This window comes from Lonchura striata, chromosome 8 (assembly GCF_046129695.1).
Source record: "Lonchura striata isolate bLonStr1 chromosome 8, bLonStr1.mat, whole genome shotgun sequence".
In the NCBI taxonomy this organism is placed as follows: Eukaryota; Metazoa; Chordata; class Aves; order Passeriformes; family Estrildidae; genus Lonchura; species Lonchura striata.
This window is the reverse complement of record NC_134610.1, coordinates 3,809,281-3,834,280: the sequence shown is the minus strand read 5'-3', so window position 1 is coordinate 3,834,280 and position 25,000 is coordinate 3,809,281. Positions and strand designations below refer to the sequence as shown.

The following is a 25,000-nucleotide window of genomic DNA, read 5'->3' as shown; positions in this document are numbered from 1 at the left end:
TGCAGCATGAGACCAGAACAGGAATAAACTTCACACCAGAGCCCTTCCATCCTGTCAGTTGTGAAAGTGTGATGTTTCTTTCATTTTAAAGAAACAGAAGCAGGGAGAGGATGAGTATGGTAGACTGCCAGCCAAGAGCAAAGGGCTAGGAAACACCAGCATGGAAGGAAATCCAGCAGGGAAAAATATAAATTCTTTCAGACCACTGAAGGATCTCAGCTTCCAGGAAAACTCAAGCTGCTCCTTTATGAACCTGGTCTGATTTTTTTCCTTGGGACATGAGAGCACGGAAAGTCAGGCAGAGAAAAATCTCCACTTTCATAGCAAAGTTGCTAAGAATGAATACCAAGAACTATGCTAATTTTTTTTTTTCTATCCAGTCACAGCTACCTTCAAGTCCTACTGTGAAAGTTCACATTTAATAAGGTGTGATTAACGAATCCTCAAGGAAGCCAAAATTGTGTTATGAAATGAAGGGGAGATCTGGCAGCAAGTAAAATACAGGAGAAACCACAGCTAAAGTAACCCAAATGACAGGGAAACTAGTAGATGCCTAGAAATTAGGGCTCAGACTGCATTTCTTTGTAAGAGATTTTCCTAGGTCTGCACGCATACAAGGTTTCTTTTTTTCCTGTATTTCTCTTTATAGTAAAATAGAAAATTCAAACTTGATATATTGAATTGTAGCAGTATTACTTGTGTGAACTGTTTCTTAAATCTGCATTTCTGCCAATTTAACCTGTTGGTTTAAAGTCAAACTCAAAGAAAATTCTGGGCTTTGAGCTTTAAATGTATTTTGGCTTTGAACCTCCATCCTTGACCTAGGGGTGCACCAAATCCAGAGCTGGAGTCAGCTACCTGCGATTCAGGGCACAAGTTTAGCCACAAAGGGGAAATCCCAGAGTCTTAGCTAAGGAGATTTAAGCACGATCAAGTCACTTACTCAAATTAGCTTAAAATCCCAAAGCACTCTCAGCCTAAGTGCTCTCAAAGCCCAGCACTGCCAGTGGAAAACCCTCACGGGTGAGGTGGGAGCTTTCCCAGCTCTACCAACACCTAATGGGATGAACCTCTGCCCTGACCCAGTTGTCCTGCTGGTTACCCTCGGAGCAACACATTGATATCCCCTCGCTAATACCTCAATAATTGCTAATTTGGTTTCTTTTTTGCTCCTTGCAGACTTTCTGCTTTTCCTCAGCACCTTTTTAGCATCCTGCCCACGTTATCTCAGTCCCTCCCTCTGACTTACTTTTCCCTAACATCAACAAGCCCAACCCTTGTCTTGCTCCAGTTCTCCACCATCACTTCTCCATTACTTTGAATTCCCTGATTATTTTTTTACAGCACACTACTTCTAATGCCCACTACACCCTTCTCTGTCCCATCCTGGGAAACATTTGAGGTCAGATTGGACAAAGCCCTGAGCAACCTGATCTAGCTGAAGATTTCATTGCAGGGACTAGATGACATTTAATGATACCTTCCAACAGAAACTATTCTATCCATGATTCTCTCTCACAGCTGTGCTCCATCCAGCTCCCAGCAGTTTTCCTTTCCTCAAACAGAAGTCATCCACCTCCACTGCTCTCATCCAGACTTGCCTCCACCCACCCTTCCAAAACCTGGGTGATGTGCTCGTCCCTCAGTCTTTGCCTGCTTTGCTCAACCCTTGCATGTGGCATTTGTGCCACACACAGATGTAGCCTGGCAGGGAATCATCCATATTTTATAAATTAGTTTAGAAATGAATAGACTAAAATACTTCATATTTTCATATTAATTTATGTTAGCACTAAAAAGGCAATGCTAGAGCTATTTAGTCTACCACATCCATATCAAGGCCTCAGTTCTGATCTGAGGGAACCTGACAGCTTGGGCAAAGTTCTTTGTTCAGACACCACATAACATACCTTAGCAGTGCTCAGTGTGCAGCTGTTACAACACTAATTGAAATATGTTTTTAAATGTATCGGGTTTCTGAACATTTGCAGAATTATTTTCTTCCCCTCATGTGCAAAACCCAGTATTCCAGCCGTCTAAAATGAGTGTTTAATCCCTACAATGTGTTAAGAGGCCATAAAATAAAACTGGACTAAGGTATTTTACACTGGGGATGGGGATAAATCTGCAATTGTAGGTGGATGAGGAGGACCTACAACTTTAGAAAACCATAGATCCCTGGCTGGTTTGGGTTGTAAGGGACCTTAAAGCTCATCTCATTTCATCCCCTGCCATGGGCAGGGACACCTTTCTCTAGAGCAGGTTGCTCTAAGCCTTGCCAGAGCCTCACAACCCTCACAGTGAAGACTTTCTTCTTAATACCTAGTAATATCTCCCTAATACCTAAAATCCTAATATCTAAACCCACTCTTCATTTTGAAGCCATCACATTGTCCTAGAACACTGTCATGCAGTGTCACAATATTCATACCACCACTGGATTAGAGATAAATCAAAAGGAAGCAGATTAGACATCCCACCCCAGAGGTTGTATCTAATCCCATCCGAGATCCCCTGTGTCATCCATGGGGGATGGAGCTGGGAGAGATGGACCCAAGGAAGATCAAAGAAAGGCTCACAAAACACTTGTGTTTCATCAGATGGATAAGTGATGTAGATGCCACATTTGGCAATGAAATTAAATTATAAATCTCTATCAAATATCTATAGGAAATATTTGGGCCTTTTTTTGCTCTGTTGCAAAACACAGGCTCCCATGGGGGCCCACACTCAATTTACAGAGGGGAAGTTAGAACTAATGTCTTTGCAAAGTCTCTAAAATTGCATTTCTGTTAAAACAAGGCAACAACAACAAAAATTTCTGATAGAAAGTATATCTCAATCTTCCTGGGCTAAAAGTCTTTGACTGAAAAGCTGTGCATTTCCCATTTGCAGTGGTATAAAAGTCACAAGACATCAGATCACAAGCTGTCACTGGTCCCAGACTAAATATCACCCATCCTTTGCCTAAGGCAGAGTGGGTTTCTTTGCCATGGGAGGGGGCCAAACAGAAATCCCACTCTTCGGAGGAAAGAAGGAAACATTTTTATGACAGTTTGTTTTTTATTATTTTTTAAGGCAGTTCTTTTGAAGCTGCTCAGGGGTTTGGATGTTAGATGTAGTCCCAATGGAGATGGATTAGTGGCCAGAGCATAGCAAAGCGGTCAAAGGTGCAAGATAAATGCAATTTATATATAATTGCCCAAGCTGCACCTGTTCCATTTTCAATAGGAGACCTTGTCTGCAGACACAAACATAGAATATATCCTTTTTTCCCCTTTATTTGAGTGTAAAATGGGGAATTCTAAACTTGTATCACAGTAAAGCAAGAAAAAATAACCTTTAAATAGCATGTAAATTTTTTATGAATCAAGCTCTAAATAAAGAAAACTCCCAAGCTGGGAATTCAAAATACTAGCCAGAGAGAGCTGATTTGCTACCAGGCTCAAGAACAATATTTAGTTTACAGAATCAATCTGGAAATAAAACTAGTGCTTGCATCAGCATGAAAGCTACAAAAATAAAAAAGAAGTCTTAATAAAATATACAGTGGAAAAGGAAAGGATGAAAGCCCTAGCACAGCTATGAGGCCCTCGACAGCCCACACAAGTAATAAAATAGAATATGATGTAATATAGAACAACAATGAAAGGATTTTAAATTTCTAGGTAGGATTCTGAAAAACTGTTTCCAGCTTTTGTTGCGGAGCAGGCACACTGAGAGTTCCCCTGTGAAGCTACAACAAAGCTGGTGTGTGGCAGACATGGGTGTTGACGAGGGCAGAACAAACATTAACCTTCACCTTACTCCTCCATCGCTGGACCAGGAGCCAGGATATTTCTGAATTTCTACATGCTCCATTCTGTTTGCTCACCTGCTCACTCACCCACTCCTGCCTTCCCTCCTTGTCAGCAGCACTAAGAATTTTCTGCTCACCAAAGCACCCATGCTTTGCCGTGAAGGCAACCAGCTTCTTCACCTTTCTTAAGGAAAAGTGTCTTGAAGCTTGTGCTAAGCAGCTTGGAAAAATCTGAGATTAGACACATCCCATATTGGCTCAACTAATTTCAGCCTGTCCAAATTAGGATGAGTCCGTAAGATTCCACAGGAAAATCATGTGAGCACTGAGTGCCTGTGCTACCTGCCATGCTCTGCACCCTAATTACAGCACTGCATCCCCTGGCTTCAAGGAAACAGGACCCTGTGAAGCTCAAACTCTAAGAAGGACACATAACTTCTCTTAAAATTCAATGGCATCCCAAAATTAAATTGTCAGAATTTGGTTCTGCAACAAACAGTGGCCTCTACACTAAATTTCAGATGAGCCAGAACCAATGCAATTCACTCATTGCAGTAACAAAATAAATTTTCCTTCTCCCCATGAAGCTGAAAGCTATTACAGAATACCACCAATACTGCACAAATTAAAAAGCAGGGATTGTGAAATTTGTGGCCCTTTTTCTACTCTGTTCCAGCTGTGGCAGGCATGGTGTACAGAGGTAATCCCAGAGCTCTTTGTCCTGCAGCCGGCCACATGGTTCCACCAAAAGTTCTTGGTTGACAAAAAGACCTGGCCAAATCCTTTTCTTCTTGCCCTGGCACCAAAACTCAGCTGCACTGCAACACCTAAACATTCCTTTTTTCTCCTTTACAACACTTGATTAACAATAAACAATTATTCAGACAGCTTATATAGTTTTACCTGTCTATGTTTTGCTTCAAATTATTTCTCTGTGATCAATTTTTAGGGGCCTCTGTCTGACTCTCTTAACCCTTGTTCTATCACTGGCTGCAATACATGGACCTTGAGAAGGGGTGACAAATAAAAATCTGATTGTCCCAAAGTTCTAATAAAACACATATATTCTTTTTCGACAGAAAAAAAAAAAAAGAGATTGTTATAAACAACAGCCATTATTTTGTGCTTCTCCAGGAAAGACAGGGAGCATTCCAATTCCTCCTAAAACATGTTTTTAATGAAGCTACAACAGGTCGTGATCAGCTGCTCAGAAAACAGCAACACCCTCAGAAAAAAAAAAAGGCTTTTTTTCTCTTTTTTAGGTTTCAAAAAGTTGGCTGAAAAATCTGAGCCTGCTCTTACAATGACCCCAAAGGCAGAAGAGGGTGTTACTTTCAATTCGGTTCCTTCCACTGAACATGGACTGCAGTTTCACACCTATGTTATTAATGCAATTACAAGCTCTGCCTGAAACTATCAAATTAATTTGAAATTCACTTAAGATGCACATGAGCCATTAGCCAGAGTGCCAGTGCAGTGTGCAGGTATTGAGGCAGGCCCAGCCAAGCCCTTCAGAGCTCCCACTCAAACACTGGCATGATGCACTGAGGTTCCATAAAAGCAAATAATAGTAATAGTACTTCCCTCTTTATCCAGTGAACTCCATCGCAGGATATCATGAATTAATATTTACAACACCCCAGAGAAGCGGGCTGGTGTCATTTCCCCATGTTTCAAAGATGGGAGAAGGTGAGAGAAAGCTGAAGCAATTTGCTGCAATTCACAAAAGAAGTCTGAGTTGAGGCAGGGGAGAGTGCCATGCTCTCAGTGCCTGTGCCTCTGCCACGAGACCATCCTTCCTGTCCCTAAATGCCAGGCTCCAGCCTGATGATGTGCTCTAGTTCTACTGTATTAAATCTGACACCCTATACATGTTCTGGATCATAAGGCTGAGTCCCATAAAATTGATGGACGTGAAGTTGAGAAGCCAAAAGGGACAGAGGAAAGAAGCAGGAGAAGAGTCCTGGCATTGCAGCTGTGTGGCATTTTTCTAGGCAGTAGGTTCCCATGCTACTTCAAGACCATAACATATTTTTGCTATTACAAATGCAGTTTATTTTGCAAATCAAGGTGATTGCACACATTTCAGCTTGTCAAATTTTCAGCCTTTCAACCATATGTCTGTCGACCTTATGGACTACCAACTTTATGGGATTCAACCATATGTCCAGATCCCGATATATATGAAGGCCAGTTCCAACATAAGAGCTTTACAGTAGTAGTGTAGTAAACCATAATGTTTGCAGATGGCTGTAATAAAATCATTCAGGAGAGGAAAGGTGCAGGGACGTAAAGCCTTCAAAGCTTCTTCTACTGAATAAACAATTTGATCTGAATAATGTAGTGAGAAGCACATTCTGCCAATGAACTGGCTGATCTAGTCCAAAATGTTGCTTTTAATTTTCTTTCCCAATCCCACGTGTATTTTAACTTCCTTTTGTATTTTCCATTGTGGGATTAGCTTAAAATTTGGAAGAAAAGTATAAGAAGGAAAAATAACAAAGTAAAGGATTTTGCTTTAAAGGCACCATCCATTTCTGAATAGTAAATTTTTCATTTGTGAAAAGCCAAAGGGTTATGTGAGGCCTGGAAGATGTATTAATAGAGAGGTTTAAGGTTTTTACCCTCAAATGGTGAGATTGAAGGATGATGTGACTTGCTTCATTTCCTGAAGCGGGACTCAGCTTTCAAAGTTAAGGCAAGTTTCCTCCTGAGTAAACTTTTCCTAACTCTAGGAAGTTGGAGTTTGGTTTATGTCCTGCTGCACAATAATTCAGATGATAATTCACATTCCCTTTGTCCAACATAACTTGATATCTCTATTATTTGGGAAGCTCCGGTCCCATTTTCCCCTAACTGAAACATGCTGAGCCAATGTGTGGCCCTCAGAGAGCTCTGTCCTGGCTGACAGTGGGAAGGGAGCACTGTTTGTAAGGGGAACCACGGCCAGCATAGGTGTGATAGAAGGTCTTTTTCAAACCAAAGTATTTTTTAAGCTGACAGTGCATTGTGAGCTTTGGCAAGCTTCCTTGAACTAGACAAAAATCACTTCCTACTCAGGAAAGAAGGGAACCTTCCCTGGGCATTAACTGGGAAGTGAAAAAGTGAACTGCAACCTGCTTGTGCTGCTGGTGTGCAAAATCACTGTGAGAGGAAACCCCCTGAGCTGCTGACTTTCAGATAACTTGGCCAGAGCCAGCTCTCATGCTGCTAACGTCAGTGGCCATTTTCCTATTGGATTTAATGGAGCAGGGTCAGATAGTGTCTAAGAAACAAGAAATACACTGTCACTCTTCCTTCCCAAGGCAGACTTTGTGCTAATCAAGTTGCAATTGTTTTATAGTGATAGGTTCAAGAGGGCTTGGCCTTGGTGATGATTGCCACAGCACCTACCAACATTTACCCCATCACACCCAACTGTCCTTCACCAAACAATAACCATCAAGAAAAATTTAAAAAATAACTCAGAACAGAACAAAATATTTTTTTGAAAGCCTCAGCACCTGCACAAATGTGCTCATGAAAGACTGTGGAGAACAAAGCACGACCCTCAATCCTGCCCTCGGCGTGCACGGATGCCCTACCTGTGTGCTCGTATTTGTGTCGCAGCAGGGAACTGCTCTTCTGGAATGTCTTGTCACATAAGTCACACGCGTACATGCCACTTTCTGTCTTCTTGATCTTCTTTCGGGACAGACAGGAGTCGGAGTCCGTCATGTCGTCGAGGCCGGACATGTAGTCTGGGGTTCCATCAAGCAATTCTCCCTGTGAGGGAGCCACTCGTCAGCAAAAGCTGCTCCCGCCACCCATCCTGCCCACCAACCACCCAGGGAAGTTACAGTCATGCCTTGGTGGTTCCTCTCAGCTTAGGAATATGAATAATGAGACTGCAGCTGATGGAAAGTATGGAAATAATGAGGAGCCTTCTATTCCTATGCCTCAAACCAACTTTCTGTCTTTGAGCACTCTGCAGCAATGTGGTTTGCACAAACCAAGAGTATTTACTGCATCAGCACTAAATATTTCCAAGAAAGTGTGAAGGGGAGGCTCTTCATGGCCAGTAAAAAATACTGTATTATTTTACAGAGGTAAATGTAAGCAACAGCTAAGGGATCATTCCTCTCAAAATTCCAAAAGTTGGGTGTATTCTGTATCTGTAGAAAGGTTTTAATTGAATTTTATATTTAGGTACAAATGTTATTATTATGCAATCCATTTAAATGTATGTCTCCCGACTAAAGGCCTCAAGCTATATTTTTATATTTAATTTTGTAATTTGAAATAGGGAATATTAATAACACTTTTTATCAATGTTCTATCTATGTTAAAACAGCCTTCAGCATTAAGCAATAATGAATGTGGATCAGTAAATTATTAAATTTCTTGATATTTATTTTGTCTCGATCCAAAGAGAGTGCAAACTTGCATGATAACATACATTTCCATTTGCTATCACACAGTTCAGTTTTCTTAGACTAGGTTTGCACTAATTAATATTAGAGAAGATTAAATAGGCTTAAATACATTTACAAAGAGGGCAGATGTACTGTAAATTGGAATAGTGGAACAGCTGTTATGGAGGTGCAGTGCTATTTATGCTCCTATTGTGCAAAGAGGGATTACAGTCTGTAATGTAAAACCATACCTGATTTTCACATTTGAAACTATAAAACATTTACTAGTCAGTAAAATTACTAATGGACGGTAATAGGACATGGGGGACAGGCGCAAATGTAAGAAAAAATTATTAATCTATAATCAGTTAATCTCATTTAACTAAAGTCTGTACATTATATCTGAATACACCCAGTAAAAGGCTATAAAAGTACAAGACTTCTGTGTAGTTGCTCTTCACTGCAGTCATGCAAAGGACAAAATCCTTTGCTACACCTGTGTTAACTCTGGGACGAACTGGGGGAAGAATTACAGGTTGTACCTGGGCAAAAAGAAGTGCTGACCCAGATTATGTGTCCAGAGAAAGACTTTGTCTGCAATTAAGGGCCCTGGCTGCTACCTCTCCAAATAATTTAATTTAATCTCTGGGTTTTTTTCAAAGCTGTTCCAGATGACTGGCAGGATTAGAGGACTAAGTGTCTGGGAAGACCAGTAGGTAGCCCAAAGGAAGGGGCTATTGGTCAATGTTTCTCATCCCCCAGACATTTGTGAGAAGAGAGGACAACTTTCCCATGAATGATGGATGAACAATCCCCCAAAAATATAGAGATGGAAGCTCTAAAGGCTTTCAATGGATTACAGTGTCTATGAGGCTGTATGGACAACTGCTTAGAGGGATACAACAACTTTGTGTCTGAGTGTGGAGGTGACTCCAGAGGGGTCTTCCACTGCTCCTTTTCTCTGTGGTGAAATATAGTTATGCCCTGAAGAGATAAGTTTTCTTACAAAGTTTCCTTCTTTTTTTCCTCTAGGATATGAATTTTATTGATATTATTATTATTATTATTATTATTATTATTATTATTATTATTATATTGCTATACAAATATAATGAGAAATGGCTCAACTCTTAATAGAACAAAGGTCATTATGCCTGTTCAAAGTAATTGGTACTGCTTCTGAATCCAAGTAGAAGTACTCTTAAGTTAACTGCGGTTTATTTTCCTACTACGCCACATTTTTCCAAGTTCAGACTTAAATAAACCCTGCTAATTTTGTTGGAAATGTTGATTATAGCTTTGGGCTTTTTCTTCTCTAAGACGACACATCACAAAATACTAAATTCTAGCCTTTCAAAGCAGAAAACAGTTGAAACCATTTACCTGAAATCCTTGTTTCCGCTGGTACTTTCTCCTTTGCTGCATATCGGCAAAAGTAGCTGCTCCAGTTGGGTAGGTATAGGCCATATGTGGTAGGAAGCTCATCTGATCTAGTCCTGGGTATGGTCGCAGCCCAGGAATACTGGTCTGGACTGGTGGCATAAAAGTGGCTGGGGGAAATGCGCTCTGTGGTGGAAGTGTTGTGTATAAAGGTTTGGCACTAAATGGGTTCATACCAAATACTGGGTTAGTGCTTTTATCCAGATTATTTGAATTAGAAAACTCTTTCTTGATAAAAGTCAAGTTCAGCGGCTCATCTGAGTTTTCAGATGATGAAGAAACACTGTTGTGTTCTAAATTTACACTATTAGATTTTGTTTTGTTCTTTGTGGCTATAATACTTTTGGGTTCCTTCATTTGTTTTGGTAAAGACAAGTCCAATGGCTCAGCCTGAAGCTCCTCAGAAGAGAAACTGTTTGGAGTGTAAGAACTACTGTGGGAGTTTTTAGAAGATGTGGAAGAAAGATTTAAAGGAGAAGGAGTATTGCTCCTAGAGTGGTCCAATTTATCAACTGGCTTAATATTGGTAAAATGAGGAGGTTTTGTTAGCCTGAGAGGAGTATCACAATTAGTAACACTGTTATGGAGTTCAGCTATAGATGGTGAAGTTATAGAGTCCACAGGCTTTATTGGAGATCTGGCTGACAAAGAGTCTTTAGTGGGAGTGTTGTTGGTGGCAGCCAGCGCCACCTTGGCACCGGCCCTTTCCAGTGATGGTGACCTGGAACTTGAGTACTGGTAGACTTTTCTTTGTTCAAACCATTCCTTCACAAATTCCTGAGGAAGGCCAACAGCAATGGAAATTTTCAGTAGTTCATCAGAGTTGGGCTCCATATTCATAGCATAATATGCTTTAAGTACAGACATGTGGTCCTTGTATGGGTTGATGGGGCTAGTCATTCCTTTCTCAGAAAGTACTGATGACAGCAAGAGGGTTTGCTTATCAAACACTCCAGGTTTGTTGGGAACCATGTTCTCATGAGGCTGAAGGACTGCCTTGATTTCTTCGTTCATTTTACACAGGTAACGCTCATGCTGATGCAACGGAATGGGACCAGGAAAGCTTTCTTTACAGAACTGGCATGAAAATGGAGTGGATACGTTGTGGTTCTCTATCATCTTGTCTTCAGTTACCAGGTCTATTAGGGTTCGCAGTTTCTCTTTTTTAATGTTATTGAGCTGCCTCCTCGAGTCTGTGGTCAAGCTCTGGAGGCAAGCTTTGGCTTCATTGACTTTCTCTAATGTATAGTCAATAATACTTTTAGTGGCACCATTATGACTTACTACTGGAAGACCCACGGGGGGAATATTGGGGGAGGTAACTCCTTGTTCCTCGGCTTGAGAGCATGAATCCTTCATATGGTAAACCTTCAACTTGGAGATCTCTTCAGCCTTGCAGTCCATTTTCTGCCTGGAAACCGTGTTGTCCACAATCTGTAGGACCTTCTGCACCTCGCTTAAATTGCTGCCTACTGCAGGAAACCCGAGCAATGGTGCTTCCATCCCTACACCTAAGTGCTGCATTGGACTTTGAGCAGACGCGTGAACTCCTAAGGGGCTGGTTGCTCCAAGTCCACCATTCATAAAAGGACTAGTTGCACTAAACCCATGTGAGGCCATAAGAACCTTGTACTCATTGAAATCTAGTGGTTCTGTTTTAATTTTCAGTAGGCCTGTTTGCTCAGACATACTAAGTGGTTTGCCATTCTCCAGCTTGTTTCTCAGCTGCGTGATGGCTGAATTAGTAGGAGAGGAAGATACAGAATTAGGAGAAGAACCCGTCTTGATATTGTTTCTCATTCTGCCATTTACAGAGATTAAACCAATACACTTCTTGCTGCTGATGTGCGAACTGTAGGAGCCAGAATGGGAGAAACGTTTCTTGCAGTTTGGACACTCATATGGTTTTTCACCTAAAATGATAATTAAAACCAAATGTTAATTATCATTCTTGCTGCTATGATTGCAAGAGTTTGCATTTGGTACCTAGCTGACCGCCTGTGTATCCAGTGATTAATAGTGAAGGAAATATTAATTCTCTGAACTTGGCCACACACAACCACTGCTTTACCCTCCTCTTTCTACAGGTTTTGAGGTCAGTTTGGACCCAGGGTCTCCAGGTGGCAACAGCCATCAAAGTGTGAGATTGGCTCCAGACTGACCGGGGCAAGTCACAGGTAAGCACTCTGTGGGGAAGAGAGTCAAATCAAATCAAGACTGTTCAAATTAGATTTTTTTTTTTAATTTCCTTCCCCAAAATGGAATTTTCACCAGATATGAGCACCAATATGAGAAACTGAGTCCTGATGTTAGAACCTCCACGTCAGTTTGTGCCTGGGCTGAGCCTGGTGACATTTTGTGTGCTGAATTCTGCATCAAGTAGGAGAGCCAAAATGCCCAAGTCATTCAATCTGAGAGGCTTGGCAGTTTCTTGTTATCTGAGAATATGAGCTGTATTTCACTGCGGGGGGGACTTTTTATTTTGGAAAATATAATGGACTCTTCGGGTTCCCACTGCACAGCGATGAATGAACGCTCCTGAACTCAAACTACCAAACAATCTATATTATGTGCAGGAAAATTTACTATTTCCAAATCTTTTAGCAAGACCGTGGTATTAACAGCATGATAAATGAGGAGATGACTCAGATATCACTTATGAAATACCTTGGTAGCTCCAAGAAGCCAGAAGCAGAACTGTGTAAATTTTAAGCAGTCTTTAAAACTCAGCTAATTAAACAAAATGCAAATGAGCACACCAGCACCTCCGCTACTCACCACTGTGAATTCGCAGGTGTTCCTTCAGATGGTGTTTATATTTGAAGGCCTTGCCACACTCAGTGCATTTGAACTTACGATTGCCTGCTCCTTGGGTCAGCATTTGGTGCTGGGAGGAAAAGAAGAAAACAAAAGACATACCAACATGAATTTTATGCAAGAGAAACCATGAATTTCAAGCTTAAAAAACAAAAATTAAATTAATGTGACTCTGAATTCATCAAGCAGACCAAAAGGTCTGCATGTACATTTATTTGTCTCATCAGCGTTGCAATAAAAATCAAAATGTTGGCAGTAAACTGAAACAAATGAGAAAGTACTTTCACATGAGCATTCGATATTTGCTTTAGAATTATTTCCTAAGTCTCTCATCAGAAATGTGTTGCTTTAAGGTATCTTACGATGAGAGAAACAGTTTTATAAGAAGATTTGTGGCTCTTAATATTCCTAGCAGATTCTGAACATGTGGGACTCAGCTTGTTTAAAAATTCTGTTTACTGCATGTGGAGGAAAGAGAGAAACACTGTCGTTAGTGGCATTTCATGTAAGATTTAATTCATTATCAAGCAGGAGAGACTGCATCTTCAGCATAAGCTGCTGCTGGAATTTTTTTTTAAATCACAGAGCAGCAGGAAAGACTTGAGCTTTCATGCCATGTTTTTCCCTGGTGCTCTTCTGAGGGGCTAGGGAAAGTTGAAAGTTAAAAGGGGTGTAAAGATATAATCAAAGAAAGCTGACCTTTTTGCAACAAGCAAGGAAAGCCCCATGACTTTGAATTTGGAGAGGGGAAAAAAAATTAATTAAAAAATAATTATTATCTTGATAATCATGTGTGGAGTTGCGGCAATCATGTAGCCACTCTGGATGCTCAAGGTAGGAGGTCAGCCTTTTGCAGGCAACCACGACACAAAAGCCTTTTGCAGGAGCAGGGAGGGGGGAAAAAGGGGGGGAAAAAAAAGGAAGGGAAAAAAAAAAAAAAAAAAAAGGCAGCGCCGAAACGGTATGACAACTGCGAGGGTGTGCTGCCTCTTCCCACATTCCTGGCGAGACAGATGGTGTTACATGGGACACAGGGAGGTTTGTTCAAACAGCAGCAACCTTCAAAGATCAAGCAGAGCCCAGCCCGCCGCGCGCCATTGAGGGACCCGCGCTCATATGTTGCTGAGTTGCATAAACAAACAGCAACAGCTGTTTTGTCTCCCCCCATCGCCCTCCGAGGACTACTATAAACTTTAGTTGTGCCACTGTTAATATGATACAATCATTTTAATTTACTAATTGTAAATGCCATGAGCAAATGAGGGGACTTTTCAACACCAAAGCTACCATTCATAATGCGCCAGTACCAGCGCGCTCTCGCATGTGAAATTTCAGGCAGTTACGTTGGATAAATATCCAGGCGGGTTTTGTTCCCTCCCCTGGTGTTTTTAAAGATACGAGGCAAAAGGAAGAACCTTACAGTGGATCAGGTTAGGAAAAATATACATGGGAAAATGTGTTTGTCTACTGGAAAAGCCATGGGAAGGAAAGAAAGGAGAAAGTGCTCTGGAGTCATTTGTATTGATTTAAGATCAAGCAAAAGATACGGTTCTCTTAAAAATGCTAATTGCAAAAATCGCATGATTAGGAAGATGTGTGTTTGCCTAACTGAATTTACCTTCTGCTGAGAAAAACCTACCAAGAGAAATCCAGCAGATTGTGATTTTCAGGTTTTTAAGAAAAATAAATACAACATAAAGCCTTTATAATTTGACACAATGCACACATCTATTTATTCAACTTTTAACCACGCCATTTGAGTTTCCATTACAGCCCTCCTTACGATGGGTTTTTAGAAGTAATTCTCCACCTAGGAACAGTTTTTCTGCTGGTGTGTAAAGAATTTTGTCGCACAGGTCTATCACCAGCCCATCTAGGAGCACTAGGGAAGCTCAGTCACCTGTTTGAGACACCAGGATTTCCTTAAATGTGGCACTGCTATAATATTACATGTGCCCCATCGAGGAAAAAACAGCTTTGATTTATTGCGGATACACTGCCGGGCTATACAAATGAGAGCAATGCCCAATTCTAGTGGCACAATCACAAATGATAGCCTCTATGTACTGTCGGAAGAGTTCTTCTCAGAATGTGTAATTATGTCTAAGAAACGATTACACAAAATACGCATAATTTCATGTGATTGAAAAGGTTACTCAAAAAGTAATGAAAAAATATTAGCGGATCTTTTAGTATGTCTTGGAGCTCCTATTTGCAACACTGCAAAGTAAAACTAGGTGAAAAATGGAATTGAAATTGCTGAGATGTTTAATAATGTATAATTAAAATGCTACAGTTTCATTCACTTTTTGAGGAACATAAAAACGAAACTAAAGTCAAGTTAAAGTGCAAATAAAATTTCTAAATTAGAAATTAACACACTCATTCGATCGTGAACATAAGACTATTAAATCATATTAGAAGAGACCATCAAAAAATCATTTAGACCTCAATTAAAGCTATTACCATTAAAAGATCTGCATCTTCAAAATGCCATGAAAAATTAATAATGATTGCCAATCAAAGCAATATCGTTTCTCTAAGGGGTTATTACAGAAAGAAATCACTTAAAACCAGCCCCCCACCTGATCTGTCCCTGGCTTGTGTGTCACCATATGCCGCTCGAGCTGGGTGCGGTAGGCAAACGTGTAGTTACAGAGAGGGCACGAGAAGTTCTCCTCGTTCTTCTCGTGGCGGTACTTGATGTGCTCCTTGAGGGACGTCAGGCGCTTGTAGCCCCGGTCGCAGTAGGGGCAGGTCAGCAGTTGGGCGAAGGCATCTGGAGTTCCAGGTGGCAGGTCTGCACCCCGGGATGGGGAGGGGAGGGAAGAGAGGCAGGCCAAAAGGTCAGCAAATCAATGGCAGCTCATGGGCTGATTGCCCGGGATGGTATGAGAGGAATCGCCGCAATCTGCTGCCCGGGAGGGAGGGACGGCGCTTCCAACCGGCGGCGGGAGGCACCGGCACCCGCGCACGCCCACGGCAGACTTGCCGGGCCCGCTCTGGACCCCGCCGGGAAATTAATTATGGGCATCACTCCTCCCGCAGACCTGGCTGCCTTGAAAACTAAGAAATACTTTTCCTGATCAATTGGCAATTTGCATTCCAGCCCCAGCTCATTATGTTACTTATGCCATTGACCGAATCCTTCCTACTGACTCTTCTCCAATTATTTATCAAGGCATTGGAGAGCAAGAGGCTGGCTACTCTGTCTTTTGTTGCATCAAAACTCTATTAAAACTTCCCAAACTCCCAAGCAGAGCAGCAGCCTTTCTCCTCTTTAAATTCAGCTCTTCAGTTCACCCACCAAGTAATACAAATGTGCTGACTAAAAAATCACAATACACTGAAATTACAGCCCCAATCTTTGCTCATGAAATTCCATGCCGCTGCAGCTGTTCTTCAATTTTTAAGGTAAACACCCAGGCATGTAGTGCATTTATAATTGCAACAGCTGCACGAGGTCAGGATACTGGCTAAAAATGAATTACAGCCTCACCATTTTCTTCTTGCCCATTGGCCTCTGGAGTGCCAAGGCGAGACAGTTCCTCAGGGGCTTCAGGGTAAATAATGGCTGTGTCGCTGCGCTGCAGGTACTCTGCTATGCTGACTGCATGCCCATCTCCTTCCTCCAGTTTCCTTTTGGCGAAATATTCCTCGAAGTCCGACGTGCAATTTGCGTTCTTCACTGAAACAAGAGAGGGGGAAAAGAAAGGGTGGTTGAGTGCATTGTCCCAGAGAGCCTGGGCCAGTCAGCACTGCTGGAGGTGGAGCAGATGTACTGGAGCTACAAGGCTGGGGCTACAGCTGGATCCTTGCTCCAGCTCCCAATAAAATTAACGTGGGCTTTCTACCAGTGTGGATGGAAGTAAGGGCAGGCAGTTAAATTAACAAGAACACGGGGCTCTACAGGGCAGAGGGAGAAGTTTATGAGGCTTGGGTAATGCAGGTAATCGTTCATTGCTGGAACCTGAACAACCTTCATGGGGCTCCTGGGGGTCCCACAGCTTTTGGCATGAGCACAGCTCGACCTACAGGACTGAGCTCAGCTGCCCCTGGACCCCTGAGACAGTCCCCATGTGGGAGATGGCAATTGCAGGTAGCAAAAGACCAAACTTTTCTGAGACAGGTCTTCCTCAGGCTGCTCTTTGTCAGGCACAAGAAGAAAGTTGCTCATATCTTCCCGCTTTTTTTTTTTCCCTCCCTGAAAAATTAACTTATAATGAGAGAATGGGATGTTTTAAAAACTTATTGCTTCATGATTTCTGCAATAGAGCCACATGGTTTAGACCATAACAGGGTCACCAAGCCCAAAACCACTTTGACAATCCATACAAGGGTTTTCTTTCTTTTCTTAAAATGTAACCTCAGTTTTTTATTATCCATGCAATGTCCATGAAACATAATACATACTCAGACACAAAGCATCCTGTTACAAAAAATGTGCTTTTCTCCTCCAAGTATGAACACTGCTTACAGGAAAAACCTTAAAACTCTGGGGTGTTATAGACAAATAATAATATAATTATACTAGGAAAGAAAAAAAAAGGAGATTACCATTTTCTTCCTCTAAATTGTGTCACTTTGTTTATTAACAAGTCTTGAAAGACACAGTTGGTGGCAGGGAACTGAAGATACTTGTTTTTAACTGACCATAAACGAAAAGAACAACTTATGATTGATTAAATTTTTAATGTATCTCTGCAGAGGTGAAATAAGAAAATGAGGAAACACCATGGACTGTTCTGGAGTTGATGTAAAAGTAAAATACTAAACAGCACAATTCTGCTGTCAGTGATGCCAAGGATCAACATGGAGTAAACATGTGGAAATCAAGGGGGTTATGGTTTTAACCACTGGAAATGAGAGACTAACCCGCTCCTTGGTGTTTAGAAACGGGTGAAGGCTTTGCCTCAGTTTCCTCTGAAAATGCAAGGCCGTGATGCTGGCAGTGAAAATGAGACATGACCTCTGACTGGGGCACAACTGGGAGCCTGCAGTGCCTGATTTGAAGCTCTGATCTCGGCGTCATCGATAAAAGTAGATATCCGTCTCTGTAAACCTCATCCCTTTAGCCGATAAAATCAAATCCTCTGGCTGAGACGAATATGCCCTATTTTTCATACCAGCTGAGCAGCTTCTCAACTGTTCTGCAGTATTTTAGTGACAGTGACCAAATGGCACAGGGCACAGGACCCTGGTTTTTGGAAGGGAACTTCTGTTCCTATCACAGTGGTTTTGTAGGGAATGGCTGCACCGCCACGGAGCTCCTCTTGGTCCTACTGCAGCTCCAGTTACCATTTGTTAATAGCATGAGAAACAATTGTCCCCTTTCAACACCAAAATAAAGCAGCTTCTAGAGAAGGGGAGTGTCAGTGTGGAGAAGAAGGAAGAGTACTTTACCTCCATGTTGTTCTGGGAGAGAAATATAACAAAATGGTACTTACTGAGCACACCTTATGCATAAGAACATCACAGTAGGTGTAGAACTTCTTGTTTTTATCAGAAAAAACCCCGAGGCTTTATTTTTTATGCTGTAAATCTAACTTGTCATTCCCCTGTTATGCCTAAATCTTCCAGGTGTTAAAAGATCATCTACCCTCTGACTTAGCACTACTCAAGCTCCAATCCTGCTCTTGTTTTAGCAATACGCCCAAGAAAACAAGTTTAATTTTGCCAAATATAGGCCATGAGCCAGTGAGTGAAGCAAGGAGAGGGAGTTTTTCTCCAGAGAGGAGAAACTGAAGGGCTCCATGGGATGGTCCCATGTGTCCCTTTTCTCCCCCAGGTAAACGAGGAGTTTGCAACTGCATTTATAGGATTAGGATTCAAGCTACTAAGCAAGGCCTGAGTTAATATTAGGAGCTTGCATCCCCAACTCAAACCCAAATGAGGTTCTTCCTTCGTGCCCCCAAGTCTATCTGGAGGCTGATCCAACAGGCTGTGGAGGACTGCTGCGATATTACCAGCCTTGGCTTCCTAATTCTTCAGGATTATTGAGCTTCTATGTCTGTACATGCAATCCAGGAGCTAAAGCAAATGTTTACGTCTACATTATAAACCCCTAAAAACAAGGGGATTTAGTGGAAAAGCTGATAGACCCTTCACTGAAACAATACAACCAGTGCTGCAGTGCTGCAGATTAACACAAACAGTCAAGGGTGCCCATGTGGGGCTGGTTTCTCACTAGCAGCATTACTGACAATTCAGACGTGGCTGGAAGCTCACACAGAGGTACTAAAAAGACCCATCTGACAAATATTAGGTTTGTCTCTCAGCTTCTGGGTGGAAGACTTGCTTCCCCCCTCCATGCCCTGATTTATTTTCCATGTACAAAGCCATGTTCCCAGACTCCTTGTGGACTGACACTGCACACACACTGCACATCCCCTCCTGCGAGGCAAGAATTTCAGTGAGATCTATGGTGGGGGACCTCACCAAATAAGTCTTTTTTTAATTAATTATTGGAGCCTGGAAAGCAGAAATATTTTCAGCTCCAAAAACTGATGTGGCTGTGTCACAAAAAAATAAAACACATTAAGGAAAGCTATCTTTGGAGGCATTTAGGACCTTTCAAGATAAAGTGAGAGAGAGGTCCAAGGAGCTTGGGAGACCAGTTATTTTGTGTGGGAACTCGTCCTGTGAGATGGTGATAGCTGCCCTTAATCGCAAACAAAGCTAATAAAACCACAGCCTTCATTAGCCAGGAAGTGAGAGGCCCCCATTGGTACACACAGATTACAGCCTGAAAACGGCCTGTCCTCCAATCTGCCAAGTTTTGGTTCTGTTTTCCTCCCCCTGAAAGTTTTTCTTTCCCTTCTTTAAATTATGTTAAGAGATCTTTACTTGAATTTTGACAGATGTTACTAATCAAAACCAGGAAAATTTTTCTGTTTGTTTACAGAGATTTTGTTAATCCATTCTCTGCAAGCATCCCAGTTGCAATAATCATAAAAGGTTGAATAAAATAAACCAGAAGAATTTCTTCATTCACCTTTTAAAAACCTCTTCTGGTAAACGTCAGGTTTTCAAGTCCCTGTTGCAGAAATCCTCAGAAATATTTACAAAGTCATTTAGCAGGACCAAAATCCTAAATTTTCACCCTAATGGTCACTTCTGCTTCACTGTGAAGCCCGCATGGCTCATTATAAAAACGCAGATGATTAATGTACAGATGACAATATTTCTCTTTAAGTACCACTAGGAAGTGGCTACTCTGACAATAGCAGAATGATTTAATAATGAAGAACTTTTCTTCTAGTTTTCTTTCTCTACTAATTATATTTTGCAGTGAATTTGATGCTAAAAGTGTACCACAGATACTGCACACATGTACAGAAACTTTCTGGTTGGATGTATGTTTTCATTGGGTTGAGTTTCATCCTCACCTCGGCTACTTAATTGAATAACAGTATTAGATGCCCTATAACCTGCAGGGAAAAACTGAGGCCACACACACAAGACAGGCCCAAAGCCTATAGTGAGGCTCAAGAAGAAAACATTGAACACTTCCCAGATATCCAGGAAGTATCTCCTACAGCTCAGGGACTGATTTCTTCCCTTTACTTGTCAAATAATGATTGAGAAACCTCACTGGGCATGAAGGGGAGCTTTTATTCCTAATAAAAAAAAAACTAGAGGTACTCATAGTCACCTGGCATCTCCCTCTCAAGGTGAAAATATTGGCATAAGCATTTAATTTATAAGAGTATTTAATATGCCTAAGTAATCTGACATTGCTCTTAAGATTCTACTGAGATTGCAGCAACTAAAGAAACATGTTCTACTCAACCTGACAAGGCACCAGCCTCCACTGAAAGGGGCTCTGAACACCTCAAAAAGTGACAAAAGACTTGAATTAAACACTGTCAGAGCAACTTGTGATGGTTATTTGAGCAAGCCTCCCGTGGCAGCCAGAGTAAAGAGGAGCCAAGGACTTGGGACATCTGGGGAAGGAACTGATAGGAGCAACACACAGAGAAGCTTTTTCATTTTAAATGCAGACCACTTAAATGCAAAGCGCCCCTTGAGCCATGATTTTGCAGTGCATCAAGCTGGGTAGGGGCAACTCTTATTTCTTCCATGCAAAACTGGTTCCAATAGAGGCAGGATGCCCCATGGACCCCGCTCAGGGCTGGCACAGGGCACCTCCAGAGAGATTCTGTGAGCCCAAAAGTGAGCTGGAAGACAAGGGCATCAGATAGTGGAAGGGAAGGGACTGAGGGGACATGAAGTCTTCCCCTTCATGCAGACCACATTGCAAGCATGAAGGAGTCAAGGCCTGTTATGGCAAGGAAAACATGTGCAAAGGAAGTCACACGGACTGATAGGGGACCTCAAAGGTTCTGGTAATGGTAATTCAGATAACCATCAAACCTTGTTTCTGAATCAGATGTCTTTTAAAATCCTGTTTCTCCGAGTGCTAAGCACAGTTTTTCACTTTATTGCCATCTCTTGGAAATAAAATAAGCTTTTGAGATACATATGCAGCCAGTTCTGCACAGCAACATCATTAAGTACATATGTAATGATGAACTGTGCCTCAGTGCCACCCTCCTTTCACGCATAATAAATCTCACGGATGAAGAAAGCAGTGATACGGTTTTATTTTCCTATTATTTTCCCCCTCAAGAATGATAAAGTAAATTTCTTGTGTTGCTTAATAAGAGCACTGGGGTTTTATGTGGGTGTTACCAACATTAGGAAAGTGTGAGTAATAAAATCCTTGTGAGACTTTGGTACCACCTTTTACAGTAATATTTGTGGAGAGTATTACCTATGAACTAAATTTCATAATGGAATGGATAGAAATGTACTTACACTAGAAAACTCTTCCTTTTAGCTGTGTAAATCTATCTGCAACATCTCAAATTGTGACAAAATGCAGAAGAAACACTGTGTGATGTATGGCATTCAGCTGTGCTGAGGATAGAATGGGGCCTTTGGAAAGAACATGGTAAATCCCTGAATTCATTTGGATTTGAAAATAGCAACAGGAACATTTTGCTGGTTTGCTCTGCTACGGAAAAAGAGAGATGGCTCAGAGGTGATGCCTGCTAAATATCTCTGTCACACTTCTTGTGCCACCAAATGTATTCATTTCTAAGAAGAGGGGAAATAAAATGATGCTAAAAGTGGGGGAAAAAACCCCAACAAACGATTAGCCAGAAACATTATAATCTCATAAATATGCATTTAAAGTGTGTGTGTGTCTATGGATCTATGTAAGGGGTTTCTGTTTGCCTTGTTGAAAAGATGTTTTCAGTCTCTGAAGCAGCTCACTGTGCACCACCCAAATCTGGGGCTGCCCAGGAGGGTGCACCCCATCCTCATTATCAAGCTCTACAGTCTCTCATTAAAAGGCCACTGTATCTTGGCCCAGCTACTTTAAACAATCCAAGGTTCACCCTGCCTGGGAAAAGATCTCCTCACACTGCTGAGGACTATCATCTCCCAAGGATGCAGCTACAAGGAGTCGGGGCTAAAATGCTGTGGGACACAGGAGGACTCTTCACTGCACGAATTGGTCACTGCACTCTCGTGATCAAGTTGGGGGGAATTAAAAACCAGGAGAATTATGTCAGTATTTTCCAATTTTTTAACTGAAAACAAGAAATAAGATTTTTGTCACTCTCTTTCTCCATGCACAGCTAGCTCCACGTGATCCCAAAGAAAAGCGATGCTCACTCCGTGCAAGGCCTTACCTGTACCATTGTTTCCAGTGGTCTGAATTGTGGCTTCAGGCCCCATAGTGTCATAATCTTCCTTCATTTCTTCTGTGAAACAAAGCAGGCACAATTTTAGCACAGGCAGGCTGGTGAATGGCTCACAAAGCTGGGGAAGATCCCGCTCGGGGAATGAGAGAAAAGGGCTCTTGTGGACCTCTACACAATGGCTTTGTTCTGGGAAGTGAATGAGTTCAGCAGTGCTGCAGGGACGAGAACTTATTTACTTTAAACACGACAGCGAGTGGTGAAAAACAGAACTATTTGTTCAGAGTAAAGGAAGGGCTTTTCCCAATATCAAATCTAACAAGCAGTGAGAAACCCCTTTTCGGGTAAGAAAAAGGGATTTTTTTTTTCGTCCTTTTCCCCCCCTTACTTATTTAAAAGAAATAATCAGTTAACAGGCACTGTGAAATCTATACCTGGAAGAAAATGCAAATGCAGAAGGAAAATGTAAGAACTTCTTGTATCTCCCTCTCTATCTATCGCCACACAGATCTGAGCTGTCACCGTCATTTTAACCTCGTTTCAGGCACAGCAAGTATTAATTTTGAGTGGTGCAGAAATGCGACAAATCCCCAACTGTAGGAAGTTCTCTGCCACTACTACTTGTTTGCATCTTCTGTGCACTGACAAACTCTGCCTTTATGGCCATAAATTGGGTTAATACACATGCAAATGAGCATGACACGTGTAAAATTATTTATTATGTATTTTTATGGATCGGTTTACTTTCCATGAACCTGGGGGTTCATAGTGAATAAAAATAGCTTTTAGAAGAGGCTCCATCACTGGGGAGAGCAATTTTCCTGGGTGTTTCAGCCTGCCTGGCACTGCCTGTCAAACTTGGTTTCTTGCTGCTAATTTGTTAGTTCATGTGCAACAGGTATTCACACATGCAGCCTGGATAGGATTTAACCTCCTGAAGGGTTTTCATCAGCAAAAAAATTATACAGAGCATTTCTTCCTCCCCTTTTCAACTTCTAAATGTCAGCCTTTCTCTATCTGAAGACAAGCACAAACACAAAACCTCTCCCTTTCCTTTCCTTTTCTTTTTAAGTAAAGGAATTTAGTGTTTGATATTTAAGTGAAAAAAATTTCCTTTAATTATTCACTGAGATGCACTTGCAAGAAATAAAATGGCACGAGGCACCCAGAAGTGGTTCAACAATGACCAAATAAATTTTAAAAAAGGAGAGAATTTCCCAGAAACAAACACCAGTCGATGATGATTCAGGAAGATGGATGCTGCTCAGCCAATCAAGTGATAGACTGGCAAGAAGATCAAAGCATGCTATTAAAATGTTATTGATACATGAAGCATTAAAATTCTTATTACTCTTCTTTTTTTTTTTTTTTTTTTTTTTGGTGAGAAAGATTTTGATGAGGACAGAGACTGGCCCAGTATTAACCCATTTCCATGACAATGATTTGACTGAAGATAGGGGAATAATATAAACAGAGCACATTCTCAGTTCATTCCTAAAATTGTAATCTTGTAGTATTCTTCAGATGTCACACTCTACAAGTAATTAGTTGGTAGAATAACAGGTTCTAATTGTATCATTCTAATCAAAACTAAAGCACAGAATGACTTAATTCAGAGCTTTACAACCAGCATACAATGCTGTGGTATAAATATACATGTTTATGGCTTTGAAGCGTAAAAAAAAGAGAAAAAAAATTAATGAAAGCTCTTAAGTTAAAATATGCAGGTACAAACAGATGCTAAATTTGTACAAAAGCATAGAATATGCAGACCAGATGAAAAATATTTGTTTAAACTGTACAGCAGACAAGACAGCCTTGATTCTTTTCCCAGATCTGGCATTCTGCCTCTCTAAGGATCATTTTCACAGGGTTATCTTGCGTCCAAAACATTCAGGAGTTCAATATGTATTAATAAAATGTTGTCAATTATGATAATTGATCTGCTGAGCCAGTCTCAAATCTGATATTTTTATTGCAGCCTCCCAGAAATTTTAATCAAGGTACAGTGTTTCTGAGAAGTTCAGCCTTCGATATAAATATAGCCATTGTAATTTTCTTCCTTGATCATCTCATGTGATTGTGGTAGTAAAGAGTCACAAGTATCAGAAGTTTTCCATCTGAGGGCATGTCTACCCAGTCAGCAAGGGGAAAACAGTTAACAGCTTTTTTTTTTTTGCTTTTTTTTTTTGCATAATAGTGGTAATGTTGAAGATTTTTTGCTGCACTTCCTTCCTCATTGCCATTTTCTTCTGTGGTAAAGAGAAGTTAAAGTGTCTAGTTGCTTCCCAAAAATTATTCAAGGCTCACGAAGGCTCTGCTCTGCTTCTCACTTTGTTCAGGTCACCGGGGTACACCCTGCAATTTTTCATGTACATTTTAATTCTCGTTTAGCTGACACTTGCACAATTTAACCTCTAGCATTGCAACACTCAAACATGACTTTTCTTTACCTAAACCTGCCCTCTTCCTAAAATCTGTGACCCTGCACTTTCTGTCTTTCTTAAAAAAACAAACAAACAAAAAAAAAACCAACCAAACAAAAAAAAACCAACATATATTCACAGCGTTTTCCTCCTCTCAGCATTAATTTGGTAAAACACATACTCTGAATATCCAGGGCTGCTGCTGTAAATACAGAGCAAAGCTCTGGATGTTGGAGCCAGAATAAAAGCAGGACAGTATTCTGTGTGTGCAGATGAGGCAGAGGATCCACAAACACAGCTCAGCATTTATTTAATCTGAATGGATCCTAAGTGGGGGCTTTGCTGGTTTATTTTTTGGAGAGCACCTCGCTATTTGGAGCCCATCTGACCAAATGTAACATGTCTGTCTAA

At 41.2% G+C, this 25,000-nt stretch overlaps 1 protein-coding gene across 6 annotated transcripts in view; it reads right to left on the bottom strand.

Moving 5' to 3' along the window:
• ZEB2 (zinc finger E-box binding homeobox 2) overlaps positions 1-25,000 on the bottom strand; it is a 114,855-nt gene that overhangs the window by 3,542 nt on the left and 86,313 nt on the right. For all 6 annotated transcript variants that reach the window (XM_021530342.3, XM_021530345.3, XM_021530341.3 and 3 more), the window contains 6 exons: positions 22,155-22,226; positions 15,950-16,138; positions 15,036-15,250; positions 12,412-12,520; positions 9,577-11,546; positions 7,384-7,564 (listed from right to left, as the gene is read on the bottom strand). In XM_021530342.3, the coding sequence (XP_021386017.2) occupies positions 7,384-7,564; positions 9,577-11,546; positions 12,412-12,520; positions 15,036-15,250; positions 15,950-16,138; positions 22,155-22,226 (2,736 nt within the window). The remainder of the gene's footprint in view (positions 1-7,383; positions 7,565-9,576; positions 11,547-12,411; positions 12,521-15,035; positions 15,251-15,949; positions 16,139-22,154; positions 22,227-25,000) is intronic.